Source organism: Biomphalaria glabrata, chromosome 11 (genome assembly GCF_947242115.1).
Source record: "Biomphalaria glabrata chromosome 11, xgBioGlab47.1, whole genome shotgun sequence".
Taxonomy (NCBI): domain Eukaryota; kingdom Metazoa; phylum Mollusca; class Gastropoda; family Planorbidae; genus Biomphalaria; species Biomphalaria glabrata.
In genome coordinates, this window is record NC_074721.1 from 5,500,654 (window position 1) to 5,523,771 (window position 23,118).

The 23,118-nt window shown below is 34.6% G+C and overlaps 1 protein-coding gene and 2 long non-coding RNA genes across 3 annotated transcripts; all 3 read right to left on the reverse strand.

Moving 5' to 3' along the window:
• Nucleotides 1–272: 272 nt before the first annotated feature.
• Nucleotides 273–3,935, reverse strand: LOC129921805 (uncharacterized). Its single transcript, XR_008773783.1, has 3 exons — nt 3,850–3,935; nt 1,955–2,030; nt 273–1,651 (listed from the first exon to the last, which is right to left on the reverse strand). It is a non-coding gene; the product is annotated as an uncharacterized LOC129921805 (long non-coding RNA).
• Nucleotides 3,936–5,224: 1,289 nt separating this feature from the next.
• Nucleotides 5,225–17,447, reverse strand: LOC129921713 (amiloride-sensitive sodium channel subunit beta-like). The gene is made up of 10 exons (XM_056004269.1): nt 17,425–17,447; nt 16,956–17,025; nt 13,210–13,301; nt 12,263–12,331; nt 12,014–12,093; nt 10,010–10,197; nt 9,085–9,186; nt 7,404–7,530; nt 6,188–6,254; nt 5,225–5,306 (listed from the first exon to the last, which is right to left on the reverse strand). Exons 1-10 carry the CDS (start codon nt 17,445–17,447, stop codon nt 5,225–5,227), a joined length of 900 nt encoding a protein of 299 aa, XP_055860244.1.
• A 666-nt stretch (nt 17,448–18,113) lies between these two features.
• On the reverse strand, nt 18,114–22,754 carry LOC129928939 (uncharacterized). The gene is made up of 3 exons (XR_008780441.1): nt 22,511–22,754; nt 19,186–19,303; nt 18,114–18,164 (listed from the first exon to the last, which is right to left on the reverse strand). It is a non-coding gene; the product is annotated as an uncharacterized LOC129928939 (long non-coding RNA).
• Between the last annotated feature and the right edge of the window lie 364 nt (nt 22,755–23,118).

The window sequence follows — 23,118 nt, forward strand, 5'->3', positions numbered from 1 at the left end:
TATAAAATATGTATGGGATATTATCATCAAAGAATAAGAAAATGTAAATATATAAAAAGCATTGTAGAATTTTCTATAGTGTAAGGGAATGAATAATAACACAACCTTAAATATACAGAATAAAGCAACGTATTGTTCAGTAACAACAAAACTGATAAAAATAAAATAATATTTACCACAATCAAATGTTACAAAAAAGGTATGAAAAGAATGCATATCGCTCGCAATTAATGCGTACAGATGCTCACCATGGTCCAACAACCATGCCGTGTAAGGCAACGCATCCCATATAAGGAACAAACGTATGCCAAAAGCTGTCCCTTTTGGTGAGCTGAAAGGTGGTTGACCATCAACATAGGTGCCAGACGGAAACGCTTTAAAGACCAGTATAGTATACACACACACCCACATATATATACATAGTTATAACTACAAGCAATATTTTAGAATGCTACATGACAAATAAATTGACAAACCTGCGTTTCTCTCTTCTTTCTCTAACGAAAGCGCATCTACTATTTGACAAACTCTGCAATCCTAGGCTGTCTTGCTGCCTGTGTAGGGCTTGTAGGTCAGACGTATATTTGACACAAAATTCAGACATACAACTGGGGTAAAATGACATACATCTTAAGTACTTCTTCTGAAATTATATCCTTATATAGGTTTTGATTCTAATTCTACTTTTGTACACTTTTCCCCAGCTGTTTCATTGAGAAATACAGGTTAATGACGTGCCTTCAATTTAAAAATAAATCTGAGAAATCCATAGAATATATCATTGAGGCTCCCCACGGAAACGCTTCAAAGACCAGCTTGTTGACATAGAAGAGAGCACCTGGTTGCATGCGGCCTCAGAACGAGACAGCTGGAGGTCACTCACGACTGCCGCGGGATACACATTTGAGACCTAAAGAAAATCTGCTGCCTAGGACATACGCAGACGGCGAAAAGAAAATCTAAATCGACCACCTGCGGACAATGGTTATGCTTGTCCTGGATGTGGCGAAATATTTAGGTCACAGCTGGGACTGCATTCCTCAATGATCTTCGGACTCGAAGACTAGCCTTATTATAATTGAAAAGTAACGTACGACTCCAAATAATATTTTTTTTTGTCAAGAAAATATAAGCAAATTAAAATAGCGAACATTAATGGATTGAGTAATGAAACAATTTTATATTCATGCAGTAAATCTATCTTAAATGGATTTGAATATTTTTTTAAAACTCCTAGGAGCTCAATAAGAAACAGTTTTGATAAACTATCGATATACATATAAGTTCGCAAAAAAAAAAAAAGACTATTTGAATGAAAGATCTTCTAATTTATATTCTAGTTTATATATAATGAAAGTTTTTATTTTAAAACATCTGAATTAACACTTAACATGCTATTTCATAAAAGTTAGCAAAAAGTACGCTTAAAGTACACTAGACTCCAACAAAAAAAAAAGAACAAAAAATAAAGATATTAGCTGATAATTCAACTAAAGTCGTTAATATAGGAAGGTCAATCTTGAATTATTGTGCTCCTGCATAGAGTCTGTATGATGTCAACTATCAATTGAAGAACCTCGAACACACTTATAATTGACAACCCAATCCACAGGCCAACACACCCTCCGAAGTTACACAAAAAATCTGTCAGCTAAAAAAAAAAAGAAAAAAGAAAAACAGGTGAAATATCTTTCTAAATGTCTTCAAAATGTTTTTAAATGTCTTCAAAATGTTTCTAAATGTCTTCAAAATGTTTTAAAATGTCTTTTGAATCAAATTGAATGACATTTTTGTAGAACCTGTTCTGAGAATTTAATTTAAAACTAATGTGTGTGCTTCATTTTTAGAACTGGAACAATCAGTGTTGTCTTATGGAAAACAACTTTAAAAAAGGAAACATTAATTATTAAGTTACCATAAATACTAAAAATTGTAATAAAAAAGTAAATCTTACAGTAACATCCGGTATATCCGTGTAAACATCAACATATGGTGTGTCGAAAAAAAGTCTAACACTTAAAAAGTTCTCCCTGGAGAAAAAGATGGAAAACGAAAAATATTCACGAATAGTTAAGATAAGATAACGTTTATTGATCCAATCAAATGTTAATTCAGTTTGACTACAATTGACAACCTCAGTGTAACTACTGTACAATAACAATATAGATACACAATATAGATGCACATACGAACGACATTCACATACGAAAAATATATACACATAACCAGCGCTTTATAAATAGACTTCTATGTACATCTCGATGACGACAGAATGTTAATTTTCAATGTTAGTAATCCAGGGTCTATTATTACTGAATGTTTTAATTTTCTTCTTTGGTACAATCATGTTTTCACAGAACTGGATGTACGAATTAACAGTTGTGGTAAGTTCATCTGTCTGGGCAGTTGTTTACAAACATATGCCCCAATCTGTTTGCTCCAGACAACTTTGTAGCTGTGAAACAGCGTCATCAGACCATGACTGGATGGACTGTACTTCGGGTTTTGTTGTTTTTAAAACCGGTTTGTACGTGGGTGTAAGATGGATCATTGTGTGGTCCGACTCTCCGAGGGGAAATAACGATCGAGATGTGTAGGCCATTTTTATGTTGATATAACAGAAGTCCAAGGTTTTATCGTGCCTTGTGGGACATTTAACATATTGAGTATATGTTGGCAAGTGTTGAGCTAACGAAAGATGATTGAAATCTCCCACAACTAGTCGAGCAGCATCAGAACTTTTTGTGCACATCATATGTAAAATGACTAGCCTAGCCTAGCCTAACAATACGATTAGGACGTAATCATCTTTTTTTTTGAAGTATGGTGTGTTTTTTTTACAAGAGAAGATAGTGATTCCCATACTAATGCATGACGCGTAGGACGTAATCATCTTCTTTTTTGAAGTAACGTCTATATTATATAAGATAAGAAGAAGATAAGATAATGAATTGTGAGAGTACAACTTGAAAAGCAAGCTGAATGGAATGACATGTCTAAGCGGCATCGAGTCAAAAAAAGATCTCCTTATTAAAGTCGCCTGCTGAAACGTCCGCACAATGCAGGACAGCGATGAAAGTAAATAGCCTTGTCAAGGCAAATAGCGCATTTTTCAGACCACAAAGGAAATATAGGCCCACTGCAGAGAACAGACTTTTCTTTTTTTAAAGCATACCTCGGTTTTCGTTTTAACATCAGTTGTTGAGCTTACTAAGTCGACATTAGCGAAAGCATAGTACTTATATTAATGAATGAAAATAATTTATTTTTGGGGGGTTGCGGCGTAGTGAGGAATGGCAAAAGACTCGCCGAGCAAAAAAGAATGAGAACCGCTGCCAGAGAATGTGGCAGATATTTAGATTACAGCCCAGGATTGTGTAGCAACGTTAGATACTGCACTCTCCCTTAATCTTACCAAGACCTACCATGACTGGAAAGGGAAGTACCTTTTTCATGCAATTAAAGTGAAAAAAAACAACACATTTGTATAAATTAATAATAATTAACTAATATGATTATTATCATGTGCAAATGAAATAAATAGTTCGGGGCAGCCTTTATACAACGTTACCACATGACCAGCTTATAATCAAATAGCGCAGGGGTTCTCAACCTGTGGATCGCGACCCCTTGGGGGTCGATTGACGATTTGCCAGGGGTAGCCTAAGACCATCGAAAATAAGAATCGTTTTTGTCTATTCTTCTATTGCTGTATGCGGGGGGGGGGGGGTCGCGACAGAGTGGGGAATTCTAAAATGGGGTCGCCAAGCTTAAAAGGTTGAGAACCGTTGAAATAGCGCCTCAGAAATACTATTTTATAGACATAGGAAGAAGTTTCAAAAGCTGTACCTCAGTTGTCTTCCACTTTGATTTCGTAACTCTTCACATCTTTCGGAAGATATGGAATTTTTGTTACACAGAAAGTTCACAAAAATTGTCTGTTTCATAAAGATAAATAAGGTATATTTAAAACAAACAATAATTAAAAAGGATAATGCAATTACAATCTAAACAGCTAATAATTTCCTAAATAAATTAACATTATAAATGACTATTTCGTTGCTGCGACTGAAAGTGCAAGCAGCGAGTGTAAATTTTGATTAAATGTCCAGAGAGGGGCTCTCCGAACAGCGGATAGTACTGGCTGAAAACTCAACTCAAGGGTTAACTAAATATTTATGGAACCTGGTTTGATTCGCAGGTTTTTCCAATGGGCAAAATATAGGCTGACTGACGTAAACTTTGCGGTTTCTGTCAGGTGAACTAGTTGTGTCCTTTAGCTTGGCTCTATCTAGCCCGGCCTCCTTTGTCACAGGAGATATTTAGAATATTTCGTTAATCCACTCCCCACTCAAGAGAAATCTGGCCATACAAGCAGGGCAGACTCCTCTCCCTCTCAAATTTCATAATATCTAGCAGGCTCTCACATTTACATGCACCCAAGGGCAATAATTAAGGTCGCTCGCTGCCATAGCTTTCACACGTAATAACAGACACAAATGTACGAGAAATCCTCTTCTATCAATCAATCCAGTGGCTCCGTCTGGGGGGGGGGGGACATGCCATACCACAAAAATATGGCTAAATTTCTACCCAAGAAAAAGGACCTCTTCTTAGAATACACAATATTTATTTTTTTTCCTCGGAAGAACGGTATTCAGGAAGTAGAATGCCAAATTTCTTGGTGTTCTTGTCCCACTCAAGACTCAAATGACTGCAAGAAGTAGAGACAGGTCCTCAAAACCATCGGTAGTTACAACAAAAAGTTCCATAAGTCCTTCCCTTAAAAACACTTATTACATATCGTAATAATGAAAAAAAAGAAGAGAAACAATCTATTACCAGATACCACATCCAAGTGAGTTGACGTATTCGGAAGTCAATAGTGCGGAAATCACGAGCCGATAATCCTAATGCATATTTTAAATGTGAATATATGTGACCTTGCCGGACCAAGTAAAACAAAGGACGTTCGGGCCATGAGGCCTTCATCAGCTACAAAATAAACAAACAAAAACAATTAGCTGATGAAGGACCTTTTTTGTTTTTAATATTTTAAACTACTTGTGTATATTGCAGTTAAAACTATTTCTTTCGATTCAAAAGCTGCTTATACATGTGACAAATAATGTGTGGTCGACAACCTTAGCTCTTATCTTATTAGCCCATTGTCTTTCTAATACTGAGGGCGGCAAAACAAAGGTTGTATTACATGGTTTCAATCTTAGATTATGTTTGAAATTATTACCGCAAGGGCATCATCAGGCCACTCTGAAGAACTAACACTGTAGGAGTAGGAGCTTTCACTGAAATGTGGAAAGAATAACCTTATTTAAAAAATCATTCAAACATGTAAGTCGATAATATCTAAAATGATGTATCAATAAAATTAATGAACGTTCCTCTTAAGTAATTAGCATGACCATTTCTGCCTTTGCTGCTTTGGTACATCCGTTGGAGGTCACGTGTCTACCACACTTACTGCTCTACTACACGCGACTAAAACTTTCTAAATAACTTCAGTTTTGGCTTTTAGAAAGAGTGTTCGATTTAGACGCTGCCCATTTTCTTTTGTGTTCTTAAGTAAACCATCACAAGAAATGAATTTCCAAGACCTATCAGATCTAGGCTTTAATTAAGACTGAGAACAAACCATTAATTATTCTCCTTTGATGAAATAGACTGACCCACCTCACCAATTACTTCAATCGCCATATGCATATTCAAATAACAGAACAACTTCATCTTTAAAACAAGATAATCATAGAAAATACTTAAAAAAAAAAACAAGCTAAAAAATCCTAATAGCACAGATTTATTGTTGCTGGTCTAGATCTATTTCAACCTTAATTACACGACTAATACAAACTAATTGATACAATTACACTTTGTATAAGCTTGCCATGAAAATAGCGTTAAACCAAAGCAATTTATACTGCAAGATTTATTTCCTTTTTTCAATATAAAAACAAAATAAAATAATTGCCACTATATAACTAATTGGTTAATATTTTTTTTATTGATTCATGTTTGTTAGGAACATTGAATAATTGTATAGAGTTTCGGCTTGATCCCAGAATGGAAATTGTGAGAAATGGCGTGTTCAAAATTTGTGCCAGACAGACAGACAGACAGATTGAGTTCATATAAGCTTTGTAATAAGCCAAAAAAAAAACTATAAACAAACCTGCACGGTATTTTACAATCCACTAGATGTCTGTCATTGCGCAAGACTTTCCATTGGCAATCATGCTCTGTTGAATAAGTAATTTATCTGAGTCTATTACATTATTTGAAAGCTAAAATATTAAAGCTTATTAAAAATATTTTTTACAAAACATAATGAGCGATTCATTTATTTCATTAAAAAAATTCTAAGGTAAACAATTTCAAGATTGTTTTATTTGGGAGGTTCCATTGTGGTTGTGCAGTAAAGCACTTGGCTTTGGAATCGAGTTCCCGTGTTCGAATCCTAGTTACGGCTGTCATTTTTAACTACGGGATCGTCCGTTCAAACACTGGGATCTATAGGACAGATGATGTAACGGTCATCGGTTTCTATGGCCGACGGTAGACGTGGGTGTCATGTGGCCAGCACAACGACAAACCTTTTTACTTTCACCAACCAGGTATCCATTAGAGTTGGGTGAGATCAGAGCGCCCTAAATTCACAAAATTAAATTATCACAGTCTTCAATGAGATTCGAACCCTGGACCAGAGACGTAGTGAGCAAAACGTGCACCCGGGGAAAGAAACTTTATTGGCGCCCCCCCCCCCCCCTCCAGTTTCCATGAACATCACATAGAAATATATGCTTAGAAATATTTCATGAACATCACATAGAAATATAGGCTTAGAAATATTTTATGAACATCCCATAATAATATAGGTTCAGAAATAAAATTATTTAATAATAATATTAATAGAGCACTAGAATGTATTACCTAATAAAAATATCTCCTCTCTGCGTGTGGCGCCCCCTGATGGTTGCGCCCGAGGCATCGTATCCCCCTTGCCCAACCTCACTATGCTTCTGCCCTGGGTCGCTCGGTTCGCAAAAGACACACGGTGTTATGAACGAATCGGTGTGCCTTGCACCTTCTATGTAATGTTTTAAGAATAATTTCTTTTCATAACTAATTTTAGAAATAAAGTGATTTGCTTTCAAGGGAAATCGAAAACCGTCATTTTGTCTAAACTTATGACGAGACAAAATATAGTGAAAATAAATTGTCAATAACTATTTTTGTTTTCGACATCTAAAAACTAGGAAACGGAAAAGCAACGGACAATCAGGATGAACAAAGCTAGCTAAAAGAGTTTTTTTTCCCCCTATCGACGCCCGCTAAAATAAAAGAATAATAAAATTTGTTTTTCAACTAAGATTCAAGAGTGTGCTTACCAGTTTTATTTTCTATACAACTGTGAATCTCTTTATTTTCCTTGACGTCCACCAGCAAATCAAACAGCATTGACAAACAGCCACATTTTTCTTGAACAATATCTGCTAAAATGAGTTTCTCGCAAAACTGAAAAACAAAACAAAGAAAAATTAGTAGGCCTCGGCGGCCACTGCGGGTCACACAAAATAAAAAAAAATATAGCTGCTGTCACAGTTAATCTTGGTTTGAAAATGTTTTGATATTATTAGTGTTATATAATGGTACACGAAGTGACAGAGCCACTTTTTTTATAATAGCCACCACTTTTCTTTCTGTTGCTACGTTCTAGATTCAATGACGTAATTGGCACTGAGCACTTATTTCCCTTGTGGCTACGTCAGGATTTCTTTTGACGTCAGTTGGTAACCATTCGCAATCTTCAGCTTATTTAAGAAACTGTGTTTTGGGTCCGGAAAAGTTTCTTAGTGTAAAAGACAAGTTCCTCTTTCAGGCCTTGCGATCTATAGGGCAGATGATGTAAAGGTCATCTGTTTCTATGGCCTACGGTTAACAAAGGTGTCATGTGGCCAGCACAACGACCAACCGCCTTTACTTTTCCCCAACTATTGTCAGGTACCCATTACAGATGGGCGGACTCAGAGCCGCCCGAAGATCCCGGTATTTAAAATCCCAGTCTTCACATGGATTCAAACCCGGGACTCCCGGTTCGGAAGCCAAGCACTTTACCGCTCAGGAAACCGCGCCTCCAGTTCAAAAGACAACCTTAGTCTTATTGCCTTGGACATATTCTTTAGTAGGACTCTTTGACCCTTGTTTAAAGTGAATTTTATTTCCTATTGCTATATTCTATAAGTGGATTCGTTCGTATTTCTCGTTTTAAATTAATCCTATTATTTATTTTTCAAGTAAGTTTCAGTATTGGGTTACTCTGTCAGCAATGATGTTACTCTTGCTTGTGTTGCTAGAGATCGGTGTCGCATTGCTGTTTTGTGACGGCCATAATCAGTGTTGTTTTTCAAAAGTGTACAAGTCAGTCCTGAGTTGCCAATGTCAGTATTGAGATTTCATTGCAGATGTTGATTAATTAATGCTATCATTCAAAGCAAAGACGCGTCTGATATTATTGATACGTTTTGAACATTAAACGACGTGCATACGAGTTTATACATATAAAAATGTACAAGGCCGGAAGGCCGCAGGACACACATTGGAGGCCAGCACAATGATAAACTTTTCCCCAATTAATGTCTGGGAGGTACCCATTAGTGCTGGGTGAACTCAGAGGAACGGTAAAGTTTCCGAAATAAAAAAATCCCAGACTTCACAAGGATATGAAACCGGGACTCTCCGGTATAGAAGCTAAGCGCTTTACCACTTATCCACCGACCCTCCATTTACGAATGATTTCTTTTTGAAACAAAGATTATCTAAAGGGAAGAACTGCTAAATCACTGCTATATCTCTTAATAATGTAACGTTTAACTCCTTTTTTCTATTTACAAATGAATTAGCTAAATTAAGTTTTGCGAAATAATTGGACCATTTATCGATTGAGTGGTGTTTTATTAGGGAGAAATAGATAATTGTGCAAAGTTTCCATTTGATCCGAGTTTGGTTAGTAGGAGAAATTACGTGAACCAAATAAGAGAATTGTTTTAAAAAAAGCGTTCACATACTGACCTTAATTCCATAGCTATAGTTCAATTGATAAAAGTTTGTAGTATTTATATCACTCATGTCCATACAATCACCATAAGGTCTCTTCATGTGAATGGATTTAGTCTGTAAATTCAATAATTTTATATCCAAATCTATTTTTTATCAAACACTTATCTATCTATCTATCTATCTATCTATCTATCTATCTATCTATCTATCTATCTATCTATCTATCTATCTTACTATCTGTCTATCTATCTGTCTGTCTGTCTGTCTATCTATCTATCTATCTATCTCTATCAATCTCTTTCAATCTCTATCAATCAATCAATCAATCAATCAATCAATCTATATATCTATCTATCTATCTACCTATCTATCTATCTGTCTGTCTGTCTGTCTGTCTGTCTGTCTGTCTGTCTGTCTATCTATCTATCTATCTATCTATCTATCTATCTATCTATCTCTAACAATCTCAATCAATCAATCAATCAATCAATCAATCTATCTGTCTATCTATCTATCTATCTATCTATCTATCTATCTATCTATCTATCTATCTATCTGTCTGTCTGTCTGTCTGTCTGTCTGTCTGTCTATATGTCTGTCTGTCTGTCTATCTATCTCTCTCTCTCTCTCTCTCTCTCTCTATATATATATATATATATATATATATATATATATATATATATATAAATATATATATATAAATATATATATATATATATATATATATATATAGTATTTTTGTAAAAAAAAATAGATGCCGGTACTCAGTGATGGCATGCCTAACTTTTAACTACTAATAAATGAATAATAAAAGTTATTATACAAGAAAAGTAATAATTTTTCCCCCACATTGAAAAAGGTGATGGTACCGGTGAATACCGTCACAAAAAAGCACATATATAAATATATATATTATATATATATCACAAAAACGTACCAGTCGCAAGGCAATGTTAGACTGTGTCCCAGGTAAGAGAGATATGCCTTTATTTTCAGGATCGGGTAATGCTCCCAACTCGTGTATTTCTATCTGAACGCCTTTACTTTGTGTTAATATAGGAATATATTCGTCTGGTTCCAAGTACATGTACAGCTTTAAATCTTGGGGTGTCTTCTGCCCTTTAACTTTTTTTGTAAGAAATGGCGGGGAAAAAATTAGTACATTATAGACATATGCTTGTCATGAGGATTGGCAGGGCCATCCTTAGGCCACTGCAAACCCATGCGGTCGCAGTGGGCTCCGCGCTTTTATAGGCACCGCTAATTCTAGGAGTAGTAATAAAGTTGAAAAAATATGCGAAAAATTCATGGAAATCTCCCAAATTTATTAAAATCTCCTGAAAAATCATAAAAATCTGAAAAATAGACGAAATGTCATTTGTAGGTGTCATTCATTGCGGAAAACGCCAATCCTACGCGCGATAAAAGAAAAAAAGGCATTGTCAGCTTTGATGTAAAAAAAAATGGAATAATCGGGCGAATTTTTACCTGAACCGGAAGTTCCAATACTTTATTTACTTTTGTAGTCACTGGCATATAAATATGTCAAAGGTTGCAAGGTTCGTAAAGTAAAGTTAATTTGATCGCAATTTTGTACTTAGTAAAGAATGAATAAAGTTCAAAGTCGAATTTTTTTTTCTAATACAAAATCTTAATTTTCACTTATTTCTGTATTGCCACCCAGAGTAGGCCCTGCGCAATCAGTTTCGCATAGGGCCCCGCAATTGTTAGGAGCGGCCCTGAGGATTGGGTATGTTATAATTACACGTATGCCAATCGAATGTTCGCGAAAGTTTCGAAGCTTTTATTTCAGAATCACGCAACATAAGACAACTTTCTTGTGCTTGATGCAGGAAGAGATTTTTTTTTTTAACTTCGACATCTGCAATTAATCAAAAATGTTTAGTTTTGTTGGTTCAGTAGGCTATACGGAATGTATTAATTCTAACGAAGCACAAGGATTTCATAATACATTTTTTACAGGTCAAACTAGAACACAAAACAAAGATGCAATATAATAGTAATTTTATCCTAAATACAAGAAAAAATAAAATAACTATAACAGAGTTTAATGATTTATGTCCATTGTAATGTCATTAGTAAAATGACTAAAGCTAGAGATATTTATGACAGAAAACTACAAGAAAAACTTGTTAGATTATATTAGAAAGATAACTTAATAAAATACCTAAAAGATATAGAGATCAAGTCACATCTTTCTATATGATTTGACAAAGTCACTTAAGTACTCTTTCTTTAAAAATGTCATTACAGCATGCTATGGATTGCCTGAATCAGCCAGAAATACCAACTTGGTTTTTCTTATTAACATGAACTACATTAACTGATGAACATTTAATCGTCTATTTTGGTACCTATGGTAAGGAAGATGGAGATAGACTACTTTCAGATGAGTATATTTCAATAGGCTCAATCCATGTCAGTAAGCCTATTCAGTTCAGAACTTGAACCCCATTTAGTCATCAGTACCAAACATCAGCATTTGTAAGTACAATTTTACCACTAATGGAGTTTATCTGATTTTAATATTTTTTCTGAAAAATACTCTCGTGGAACTGTCTTATATTTTTTACTACTTATATTTTCAGAATGTTATGAAGGCCCATGGTTAATAGGGGGAAAAAAACTTTGATACAATAAATAAATAAATAACAAGAAAATTAGCTTATTTGAGTTTGTTATTATTTAAGTATTTGATTAATGTACATTTTTAAAAATATTTTGTCACATGTTCAGATTAATACATGTTTTTGTCACATGTTCAGATTAATCCATGTTTTTGTCACATGTTCAGATTAATCCATGTTTTTGTATCATATATTTGTCCCCACCAGGTATTCTCTAATGAAATTATAGACTTTAATGACAACATGTTCATAGTATTCAGTACCGAGTGAGTTACATTGCACTCCAAACGTACCTGGATCTACATCACTGACTTCAATGTACTGCAATGTGTAGCAATTGCCATATCTTGTTGTCGCAAAGGTCGTGTAGTCGCTAAGAAAGAATATATATATATATATATATATATATATATATATATATATATATATATATATCGAATTTAGTAAGATACATGTCAGTATTGAGCAATAAATAATAACAGATATACATACAAGGAAAAAAAAAGACTATTGTCCTAATATTTTGTATATGGTCAATGTACCTTAAGTCACACCCACTGCACCATAAAACCAAATCGTGAATCTGGTGTCCAGCTTCATTGACAACTTCTCTTTAAAGAAACAAACACAATGATATATGATTCTATTATCCTTAACATAAAAGGAAAGAGAGTCCAAACGGATGATAATATTAAGATCACACCTACAAGCCATTCATAACCATTATATAAACATGATAAGAGATGAAACTGTAGAGGAATATTTCAGTCAAGCCCAAAGCTAATTATTAAGCTGACTACACTTTGGCTTGGTAAGCGTAGCTGGCTTTCCCCCCACCCTTTTCTCACAGGTAAACTGTATAACATTATAATAAATAAGGAATATACTCATCAATAATAATCCTAATACCTACATAATGAATTACCTAACTCAAAATATCTACAATATGTTACAAATAGTTTTCAACTTAAATCGCGAGTGGCGGAAACGAGAGGGGGATGGGGTGAGAGTGGCTGTACAATTTGTAGAATGATAATTAGAAATACGAACAAATGGTTTATTTGTTCAATCTGTTGTTTTCTATCCTTGATTTATATAAATTATATTTATATAAGAGTGTTATAATCAATCCATTTTTTTTTGGCGAAGGGCACTCATTATTACGAAAATTATAGAAGGAATACACACATGTCAGAAGTTTGGGAAACACTTAGACTTAGACGACCGCTAGCATAATGGTCTGGATTATAAACTCACAAGCTAGACAAGCTCATTTATCAGTGATACTAGCATGTTACTATTTTGTCGACCAAATTCTTTTATAATGAATATTTTAGACAAATTGGCAATGTGAACGTTATATATCAATATCAATAATTTCCTGTGGTTAATAATGTCTTAGGCTTTATGTGTTCTGCTTAAAATATCTACTATTATTATTATATCTATTATTAGGATCACACACACAGAACAAACAATTGATACATACTTTGAAGTCAACGCTTCTCTTTCAAGTATATCGCTGACCGGCCAGTATATAAGCATGCCAAAGGCCAGTCCAGTTATCTCAGATGTTTTACCCTAGAAAAATAAAAATAAAATGTGTAATTAAGCTAGAATATGACCATTTTGCACACATTATTTCTTGTACCTGACAAAACAAGAGTAAATAAAAAAAACAACTAATTAGTTAATAAACTTTTGACTATTACTTATTTTGTTTTGGTATCGAATAAGGGAAATAAATTGTACTTGAGTGATGGAATAAGTTGAATTAGTACACTTGAAGAGGCCTGAGCCATGAGTTCAAATTAAGATCATGCAAATGTTTGTTTCAATGCTTTTATTGCTTAATGCCTTTTGTTTATAACATTGCAGAGCTCATAGATCAATGAAACAAGTTTATAGTTTATTTCTAAAAAAAAAAAGATTATACAAAAATGTATAAGATTATGTTAAGGCTTTTATTTTAAACTTAAACCTTTTTTTTAGCCTTAATTCCAACGTTGTAATAATCCAATTTCTGAAAGGATCCAGCTTTTCACTAATCACCTTCGATCTACTTTTGGTAAGACTTTTTGGCCTCTGTTTGGGCGATTTTATTTGTGAGGAAAATAAACTGATGCCGTTTCCACCGTAAAAAGTGTTTTAGTTTTTCTAGACACAGAGTAAGTAATAGCCTCTAACATCAGTAACCAAAATAGTAGGGATTAAAAAAAATCAGTGAGAGGTTCATGACCCTAATTATCTTCCCCAAGGCCCGTTTATGATCGTCAAGTTTAAGTTAGCCTCGGTAACATGTATCGGCGAGCGATGCTCGGAGACACATACCTGCACCAGCGGTGTAAATGCCTGACACCCTGTGTCGACATTCTTCTGTGTTCATTGCATTAGGTGTTGTTTAGTGTGATTAAAGATGTCTTGCTGCTGCTTGCATTAGGTGTTGTTTATTGTGATTAAAGATGTCTTGCTGCTGCTTGCATTAGGTGTTGTTTAGTGTGATTAAAGATGTCTTGCTGCTGCTTGCATTAGGTGTTGTTTAGTGTGATTAAAGATGTCTTGCTGCTGCTTGCATTAGGTGTTGTTTAGTGTGATTAAAGATGTCTTGCTGTTGCTTGTATTAGGTGTTGTTTATTGTGATTAAAGATGTCTTGCTGTTGCTTGTATTAGGTGTTGTTTAGTGTGATTAAAGATGTCTTGCTGTTGCTTGCATTAGGTGTTGTTTAGTGTGATTAAAGATGTCTTGCTGCTGCTTGCATTAGGTGTTGTTTAGTGTGATTAAAGAAGTCTTGCTGTTGCTTGCATTAGGTGTTGTTTAGTGTGATTAAAGATGTCTTGCTGCTGCTTGCATTAGGTGTTGTTTATTGTGATTAAAGATGTCTTGCTGTTGCTTGCATTAGGTGTTGTTTAGTGTGATTAAAGATGTCTTGCTGCTGCTTGCATTAGGTGTTGTTTAGTGTGATTAAAGATGTCTTGCTGTTGCTTGCATTAGGTGTTGTTTAGTGTGATTAAAGATGTCTTGCTGTTGCTTGCATTAGGTGTTGTTTAGTGTGATTAAAGATGTCTTGCTGCTGCTTGCATTAGGTGTTGTTTAGTGTGATTAAAGATGTCTTGCTGCTGCTTGCATTAGGTGTTGTTTAGTGTGATTAAAGAATTCTTGCTGTTGCTTGCATTAGGTGTTGCTTAGTGTGATTAAAGATGTCTTGCTGTTGCTTGCATTAGGTGTTGCTAAGTGTGATTAAAGATGTCTTGCTGCTGCTTACATTAGGTGTTGTTTAGTGTGATTAAAGATGTCTTGCTTTTGCTTGCATTAGGTGTTGTTTAGTGTGATTAAAGATGTCTTGCTGTTGCTTGCATTAGGTGTTGTTTAGTGTGATTAAAGATGTCTTTCTGCTGCTTGCATTAGGTGTTGTTTAGTGTGATTAAAGATGTCTTGTTGTTGCTTGCATTAGGTGTTGTTTAGTGTGATTAAAGATGTCTTGATGTTGCTTGCATTAGGTGTTGTTTAGTGTGATTAAAGATGTCTTGATGTTGCTTGCATTAGGTGTTGTTTAGTGTGATTAAAGATGTCTTGCTGTTGCTTGCATTAGGTGTTGTTTAGTGTGATTAAAGATGTCTTGTTGTTGCTTGCATTAGGTGTTGTTTAGTGTGATTAAAGATGTCTTGATGTTGCTTGCATTAGGTGTTGTTTAGTGTGATTAAAGATGTCTTGCTGCTGCTTGCATTAGGAGTTGTTTAGTGTGATTAAAGATGTCTTGCTGTTGCTTGCATTAGGTGTTGTTTAGTGTGATTAAAGATGTCTTGCTGCTGCTTGCATTAGGTGTTGTTTAGTGTGATTAAAGATGTCTTGCTGCTGCTTGCATTAGGTGTTGTTTAGTGTGATTAAAGAATTCTTGCTGTTGCTTGCATTAGGTGTTGCTTAGTGTGATTAAAGATGTCTTGCTGTTGCTTGCATTAGGTGTTGCTAAGTGTGATTAAAGATGTCTTGCTGCTGCTTACATTAGGTGTTGTTTAGTGTGATTAAAGATGTCTTGCTTTTGCTTGCATTAGGTGTTGTTTAGTGTGATTAAAGATGTCTTGCTGTTGCTTGCATTAGGTGTTGTTTAGTGTGATTAAAGATGTCTTTCTGCTGCTTGCATTAGGTGTTGTTTAGTGTGATTAAAGATGTCTTGTTGTTGCTTGCATTAGGTGTTGTTTAGTGTGATTAAAGATGTCTTGATGTTGCTTGCATTAGGTGTTGTTTAGTGTGATTAAAGATGTCTTGATGTTGCTTGCATTAGGTGTTGTTTAGTGTGATTAAAGATGTCTTGCTGTTGCTTGCATTAGGTGTTGTTTAGTGTGATTAAAGATGTCTTGTTGTTGCTTGCATTAGGTGTTGTTTAGTGTGATTAAAGATGTCTTGATGTTGCTTGCATTAGGTGTTGTTTAGTGTGATTAAAGATGTCTTGCTGCTGCTTGCATTAGGAGTTGTTTAGTGTGATTAAAGATGTCTTGCTGTTGCTTGCATTAGGTGTTGTTTAGTGTGATTAAAGATGTCTTGCTGTTGCTTGCATTAGGTGTTGTTTAGTGTGATTAAAGATGTCTTGCTGCTGCTTGCATTAGGTGTTGTTTAGTGTGATTAAAGATGTCTTGCTGCTGCTTGCATTAGGTGTTGTTTAGTGTGATTAAAGATGTCTTGCTGTTGCTTGCATTAGGTGTTGTTTAGTGTGATTAAAGATGTCTTGCTGTTGCTTGCATTAGGTGTTGTTTAGTGTGATTAATATACCGACAGACTCATGACACAAAGGTACGTAATACTGGCTAACATCACCAAATTAGTTGGGCGTCACAAAGGAATTACCGACAGACTCATGACCCAAAGGTACGTAATACTGGCTAACATCACCAAATTAGTTGGGCGTCACAAAGGAATTACCGACAGACTGATGACCCTAAAGTACGTTCCGTTTCGGATGTTTCTTCAGATTTAAAGATAATTACATCATATCCCAAACCTCCATCAAGACGCAGGGGGATGGTTGACGGGCCAAGTTCAAACCCTAACCATCGAAAAACAGTCCAGAGCACTAACAGCATGACCAGACACTTAATAAGAAACATACATTTTTTGTCCCATCCTTTCTAGATCTACATCTACTCGAATTGCAAGTACTGCGACAGTAGATGTCATAATCATGTATGTAATACTCACATTTTTTTTCAATAAAAAAAGAATTTAAACTCTTATGAACTTACCACTGAATTTGTTTCCAAAGACTCGATCTCTAATGTTTCCAAGAATGTTTTAAATTCTTGATCAAAGAAACTGTGAGAATAATAAAAAAAATTAGAATATGTATGTAAGTAAAACATGTTAGATTCCATCTTGTAACAAAAAAATATTCATGTTCTCGTAAACCATAAATATGATAATGCCTATATCTACTAAGTACAAGAAATTAATCTCAAGCCTGACAGTCGTACACTATATAATTAGTAATCGTGTCTTATAAGTAATAATCCTTCCTTCAATAATCAATGGGGAGATAACCACGTCGTATCCATTCGAGATAGTGTACTTAGGAAGTTAAACGAATAGATTTTGGTCCATTAGTTTAACAAACAATTATTTTACCTAAAAATAAAGAACCATTTTTTTTTCAAAGGTAACACAAACTTACCATTTCCAGAATAATACGATTTTGAAATCATATTTTTATAATACCTCTGTTCAATTCGTAACTGCATAGAAACTTAAAAAAAAAACAAGCTTACAAAGACAGTTTCTGATGCATAAATAAACTCATACTCGGCTCCTGAAGTGTCCACCCAGGCAGGCAAAAAGTCAGGCTTCAATATTGTCAGAAAGAACATCACAATGAAATTTTACCAAAGGCAAATGACAGAAGAATGGATAAAGAAGGATGACCGATTTTTCGTGGTGCCCCAACGGGCGAAAAGACAGACGGATAGGTGAAGTTAGGTGTAAATCTGGCTTATCTGATGCCGTATAATGATTATCTGATTGATCTAATTATGTTGTAAATGGTCTATATCTCATTCAAAGCCTCTAGAAAAAAAAAATTCCCTAACAAAAAAAAACAAACAAACAAAAAAAAATCTTTTAGTTACATGCTCCAGCTGCAATCTTACCACGTGAAGTTCACGAGATAATATAAAAAAAAGCTACTTAAAAATTGTTGTTTAATATTAGGTTCCACGTATATGCATATTAAATAGATTTTTTCTATTTAAAAAAAATAAACATTTTTGTGTGTGTGTGTAAAAGTAGTAGTAAAAAAAATAAAAAAAAATCAAAAGTTACTTTCAATTTGTAATTATTTCTTTTCATTATAATGAAAAACAAACACAGAAATATCAGACTCTGACAATTTGTGCCTACCTTTTATTCTCTTTCTTTCTTATGGCGCTTTCCCAGAGTTGTAGTTTTTCTATTTTATGCAACTATAAATAGAAATATAAATGTCAAAAGTTGTTATTTGCATATCGATATTAAAGATGTTAAAACGATTTTTTTCGCAGTGACTTTTTTTTTCATTATTTATCAAGTTTTGTTTTTGTATTTGAAAGTTATGGTTCAGGCCGTTTAGTCTACTATTTCTAAAAAAGCTTTTTTTTTATTATCTAGACATGCATTCTTTTAGTTTGAAAGTTACCTTGAACAATGTAACATTTTTACCGTAAACACTTTGGACAACCTTACAGTTTGACAGTACACACACATCTAGGACAGTATTACAGTTCGACAGTACAAACACATGTTGGACAATTTTACAGTTGACAGTTACCTAGGACACTCTTACAGTTTGAAAGTTACCTTGGACAATCTTATAGTTTGACAGTACACACCTTGGGCTATCTTGCAGTTTGACAGCTACCTTACATAATGTTACAGTTTGACAGTATACACCTTTGACAATCTTATAGTATTACAGTCACCTTGGACAATATTACAGGTTTGACAATTAACTTAGACAATCTTACAGGTTTGAAAGTTACCTTGGTCAATCTTATAGTTTGACAGTACACACACATCTTGGACATTATTACAGTTCAACAGTACAAACACATCTTGGACAATTTTACAGTTTGGCAGTTACCTTGGACACTCTTGCAGTTTGAAAGTTACCTTGGACAATCTTATAGTTTGACAGTACACACCTTGGGCTATCTTGCAGTATGACAGTTACCTTACATAATGTTACAGTTTGACAGTATACACCTTTGACAATCTTATAGTATTACAGTTACCTCGGACAATCTTACAGGTTTGACTATTACCTTAGACAATCTTACAGGTTTGACAATTACCTTAGACAATCTTACAGGTTTGACAGTTACCTTGGGCAATCTTACAGTTCAAAAGTTACTTTGAACAATCTTACAGTTTGACAGTTACACATCTTGGGCAATCTTACAGTTCAACAGTTACTTTGAACAATCTTACAGTTTGACAGTTACACACCTTGGACAATCGAATTGCATTGTGGTTGCAAAAAGTTATCGCAAACGGTGGAAATTTCTCTGTGTAGATGTGATCGACAGTGACTTTAGTCTTGTAACTCAAATAATCTGATATCAATCTAGAAAGAAACAATGTCAATAATAATACTAGAATTCTACACAATTATTTAGCATTACTTAATATAAAAATTAATGAGACAATAAAGCAAAATGTCAGACTGTGGTAGTCTCTAGTTCCAACACATTTAATCCCATATAAACTGTTACACACTTAGTTTATATTTTAGTTAGGTAGAGACGCACCATAGTAGACATAAACTGAACGGGACTAGTGACGCTTTGACTTAGTTGGGTTGGAGGCTTCTTAGAGACAGAAAATCAGCGATAGGATTCTATAGGGTAAAGACGTGTTTTATTGACAGAGACTTAGACTGTGGCCCTTAAATACTTTATTCATTGTTCATTAGTGTTTCGGACTCATCTCTCTACTTATTAAAACAGGTGGTACTTGATTGTGTTGTTAGTTAATTACACTGGAATACACCTGAATAAGAAACGCAGACATTTGCTGAGTAATTAGTCATAATCTGACAAGCATCAACAGTTAACTGCATCACAGACAGGCATCCATCACAAAACACAGTTTGACGTCTCCACAACATCTTTGTAGCAAGACACGTATACCGAGACCACTCGTTAACATGGTCTCGCTTATACTCGGGATCTGGATTTCAATTATGGGCCAGGTCAACTCCACTAGATTTCAAAACAATATTAGAAACTGATGCTGATTACATCAAAATATTTGTTTCAAGAATGGAATAAAAATTGTAGACAAAAGTTAATTTGAATTTTTTCTTTTTTTTATTTGGCAACAACAGTATTGCCTGAGAGGACGAAGAACCAGTTTCTGAGCATGTGGTTTGTACTTCTGTTTGCTGTTTAAGAAAATCCTTAAACACTAGATAATACATAGAAATCAAATATAGGCCTATCAATGCTAACATGTTTTCTTTATTACTCATGTACTTAAATGACGGGCTTCGAGACTGCTGAAGACTGATCGTTATATGAGCACTTACCTGCGCAACCTGTGGACAGTTTAGACCAATAGCCAAGACACATGTCCTAGCGTCAGGCCTGTGATGTGGTAACGAACTACTGGTCAAAAGTGGCCGATTGGTCTCTGGCAATTTTTTTGTGAGCTTTTGATTAAATTAACTATTCATTTGTGTTACTACATGCCAAAAAAAAATGCATATGTGGACGCTGGAAAGACTACAGAGGCATGTGTCAATGTCTGGATGAATTTGATGTTTGTTGATACGATACGGGTGGGTGATGGATGGGTGGCTGTGAGACGCGAGGCAATAAAAGTGTCTAAATGGTGTGTCTGTATAGGTACATGTGAAATAGTACGGGAGAAAAAAAACCGTTAAAGTTTTGATTTTTGTAATGTTAGTTAGTTAGTTAGAGTTGTAGAGAGAACTTGTAGTCAGAATTTGGAACTTGTAGAGAGAGAGCGGAAAAATGAGTGAGAGTGACAGCTGGAGTTGCATTGTAAAGTTTCATATAAATATATATTGAAACTGCTACAAGGCACACTTGTACTTGCATACAAATAATCAAAATAATAACGGCTAAAGAGCACGGCTCAGAAAATAAGAGGGGGGGGGGAGAACAAATAATCTTTCTCTTTATACATTCTTTATTTGACTACATTTATGTGTGTTTGTTTCTTTACACACGTCAATATCTGGTGTCATTAAAATAGTTGTATGTTTTTTTTCTGTAGCTTTGTTTTGATTTTGCTCCTTCGTATTGCCCTTCGTTTCCTAACCATGGCCACGGCTTCACATATATTTCGTGGAGTCAACAGGTCTTTCAATGTAGTCGAAATTCCTGCATCAGGTAACTGTTTATTTCTATCAGTCGCATATTTCTGGAAAAAAATGTCATCGACAAAACTGTTGCTCTCGAACTTCGCAAGATGGCTGTAAGCTTTGTTTGCGAACATTGGGAAAACTATGGCGTCGTACTGTAAGACTATCGCAGCTGCTACCTCGCAAACTGTCCTTATTCCCCAGATATCCCTGACTCCATCAGATTTAAATTTGCCTTTTACCTTTACGCTCAGACAATGCCCTGCTAGTTATAAAGCACAAGACCAAACATTGAAAAAGATATGCTAGTATCTTCCAAAGCCTGTTATCAGTCATGGACAACTGTATGTTGCTCTCTCCAGAGTTCTTTCTTTTCATTCACTCACAGTCGTTTGCCCAAGCCCATCCCATTCGGACAAGTGTGTCTTTCAGGATGTGTTCACCCGTCACTAATTAGCGGTGTATTCTACGCCGTGGGGTCGACTAGTTTTTATTACAAAACTTATATCAACTGTTTGTCAGTCTGTTACCAACTTGGAACACGTTATTACTCCCACTTCCTTTTCTCGGTTCAAGTTCAAACCTTGTTACAATTATTAATTTCCCTAACAAAATTATGAATCAATAAAAATAATTAAATAATTAATCGTTTTTTGAAATAAATAGAGGCAAAAAATTTATTTTGTTTGTAGTTTTCGTTGTTCCCTGTGGATTTTATATCGCTCTGAAAATTACATAAATATACTTATATTGATGTAATTGTGGTGTGTTAATACATGAATGTTTTTACTAATTTAATTTAGAAACATTACATTTATTTATAGTACGACAAAAGCGATGATGGTTTGCAATATTTGGGACATTGCTTCTCAGCCTGAAAGATAACGGAATGCTACTGAAATCCTTGTAACAGACAATAGAAAATTAAATAGTTTTAAATACCATTGCTTATTTAATTGGAAATACCGCTAATTACTACCATTTACCTGAAAAGTACAGGGATTTGCGTATTGTCATCGACTATGAATAATTATGCGAAATTTCAACTTGGTCCGAGAATGAGAAGTGGGAGAAAAAAAGTGTAAACATGTAATTAGGGGCCTTAACCCATATATATATATATATATATATATATATATATATATATATATATATATATATATATATATATATATATACACACATCTTTTTTTTAAAGTAGCAATTATTCCCCTTGTATCGAAATCAAACAAAACAATTAATCAAATAAAATTAATTAACTAATTTTTTTATTATTGATTCATATCTTGTCAAGCTCAAAGAATAATAGTGAAAAGTTTTAACTTAATACGAGAATAGGAAATGGGAAAAAATACAGATTATAAATTACTTAGCAGACAGACAGACAGAGCGACTTAATATAAATTTGATAAAAATCAGTAGAGGGAAAAAATGCATACTTACCCATAAGAATGATAACTCAAACCTGCAACTCCGAGAAGAAAAATTACTATCCAAATTATTCTTAAAGAAACACGGTTGAATTACAGATAAAAACAATGCCATTGATAGAGGTCGTCTGCGCAAAGTCAGAAATAACATTCAACAATTGAAGTAGCTTGGTATTTAGTTTGATTGTGGGTTTCTCCAATTCCTTTTCAATCGCATCAGTTTCTTTAGCCCTCATTTCGTCTAAAACTTTTGTTTTATTATTAATCACACTCTCCTTGACTCCAACTTTAGTAATGCGGGTCGCCATTTTCTTCTCTGTTAAAATTTTAAAAGAAAGCATGATAATTAAAACCTATCTATATAGTGGTAAATATTTCCTTATTATAATACTGGTTTGTTAGGGGTATGCATAAAGTATGCATAAAAAATAATATAATTATAATAAGTCTTGTCTTGGAGTCCGAATATTAGTGAGGAATGCAGTATTTCCCGTGGCTGCTCAGCCCCAGCTGTGACCTACATATTTTGCCACATCCAGGGTAAGCATAACCATTGTCCGCAGGTGGTCGATGTAGATTTTCTTTTCGCCGTCTGCGCCTGTCCTTGGCAGCGGATTTTCT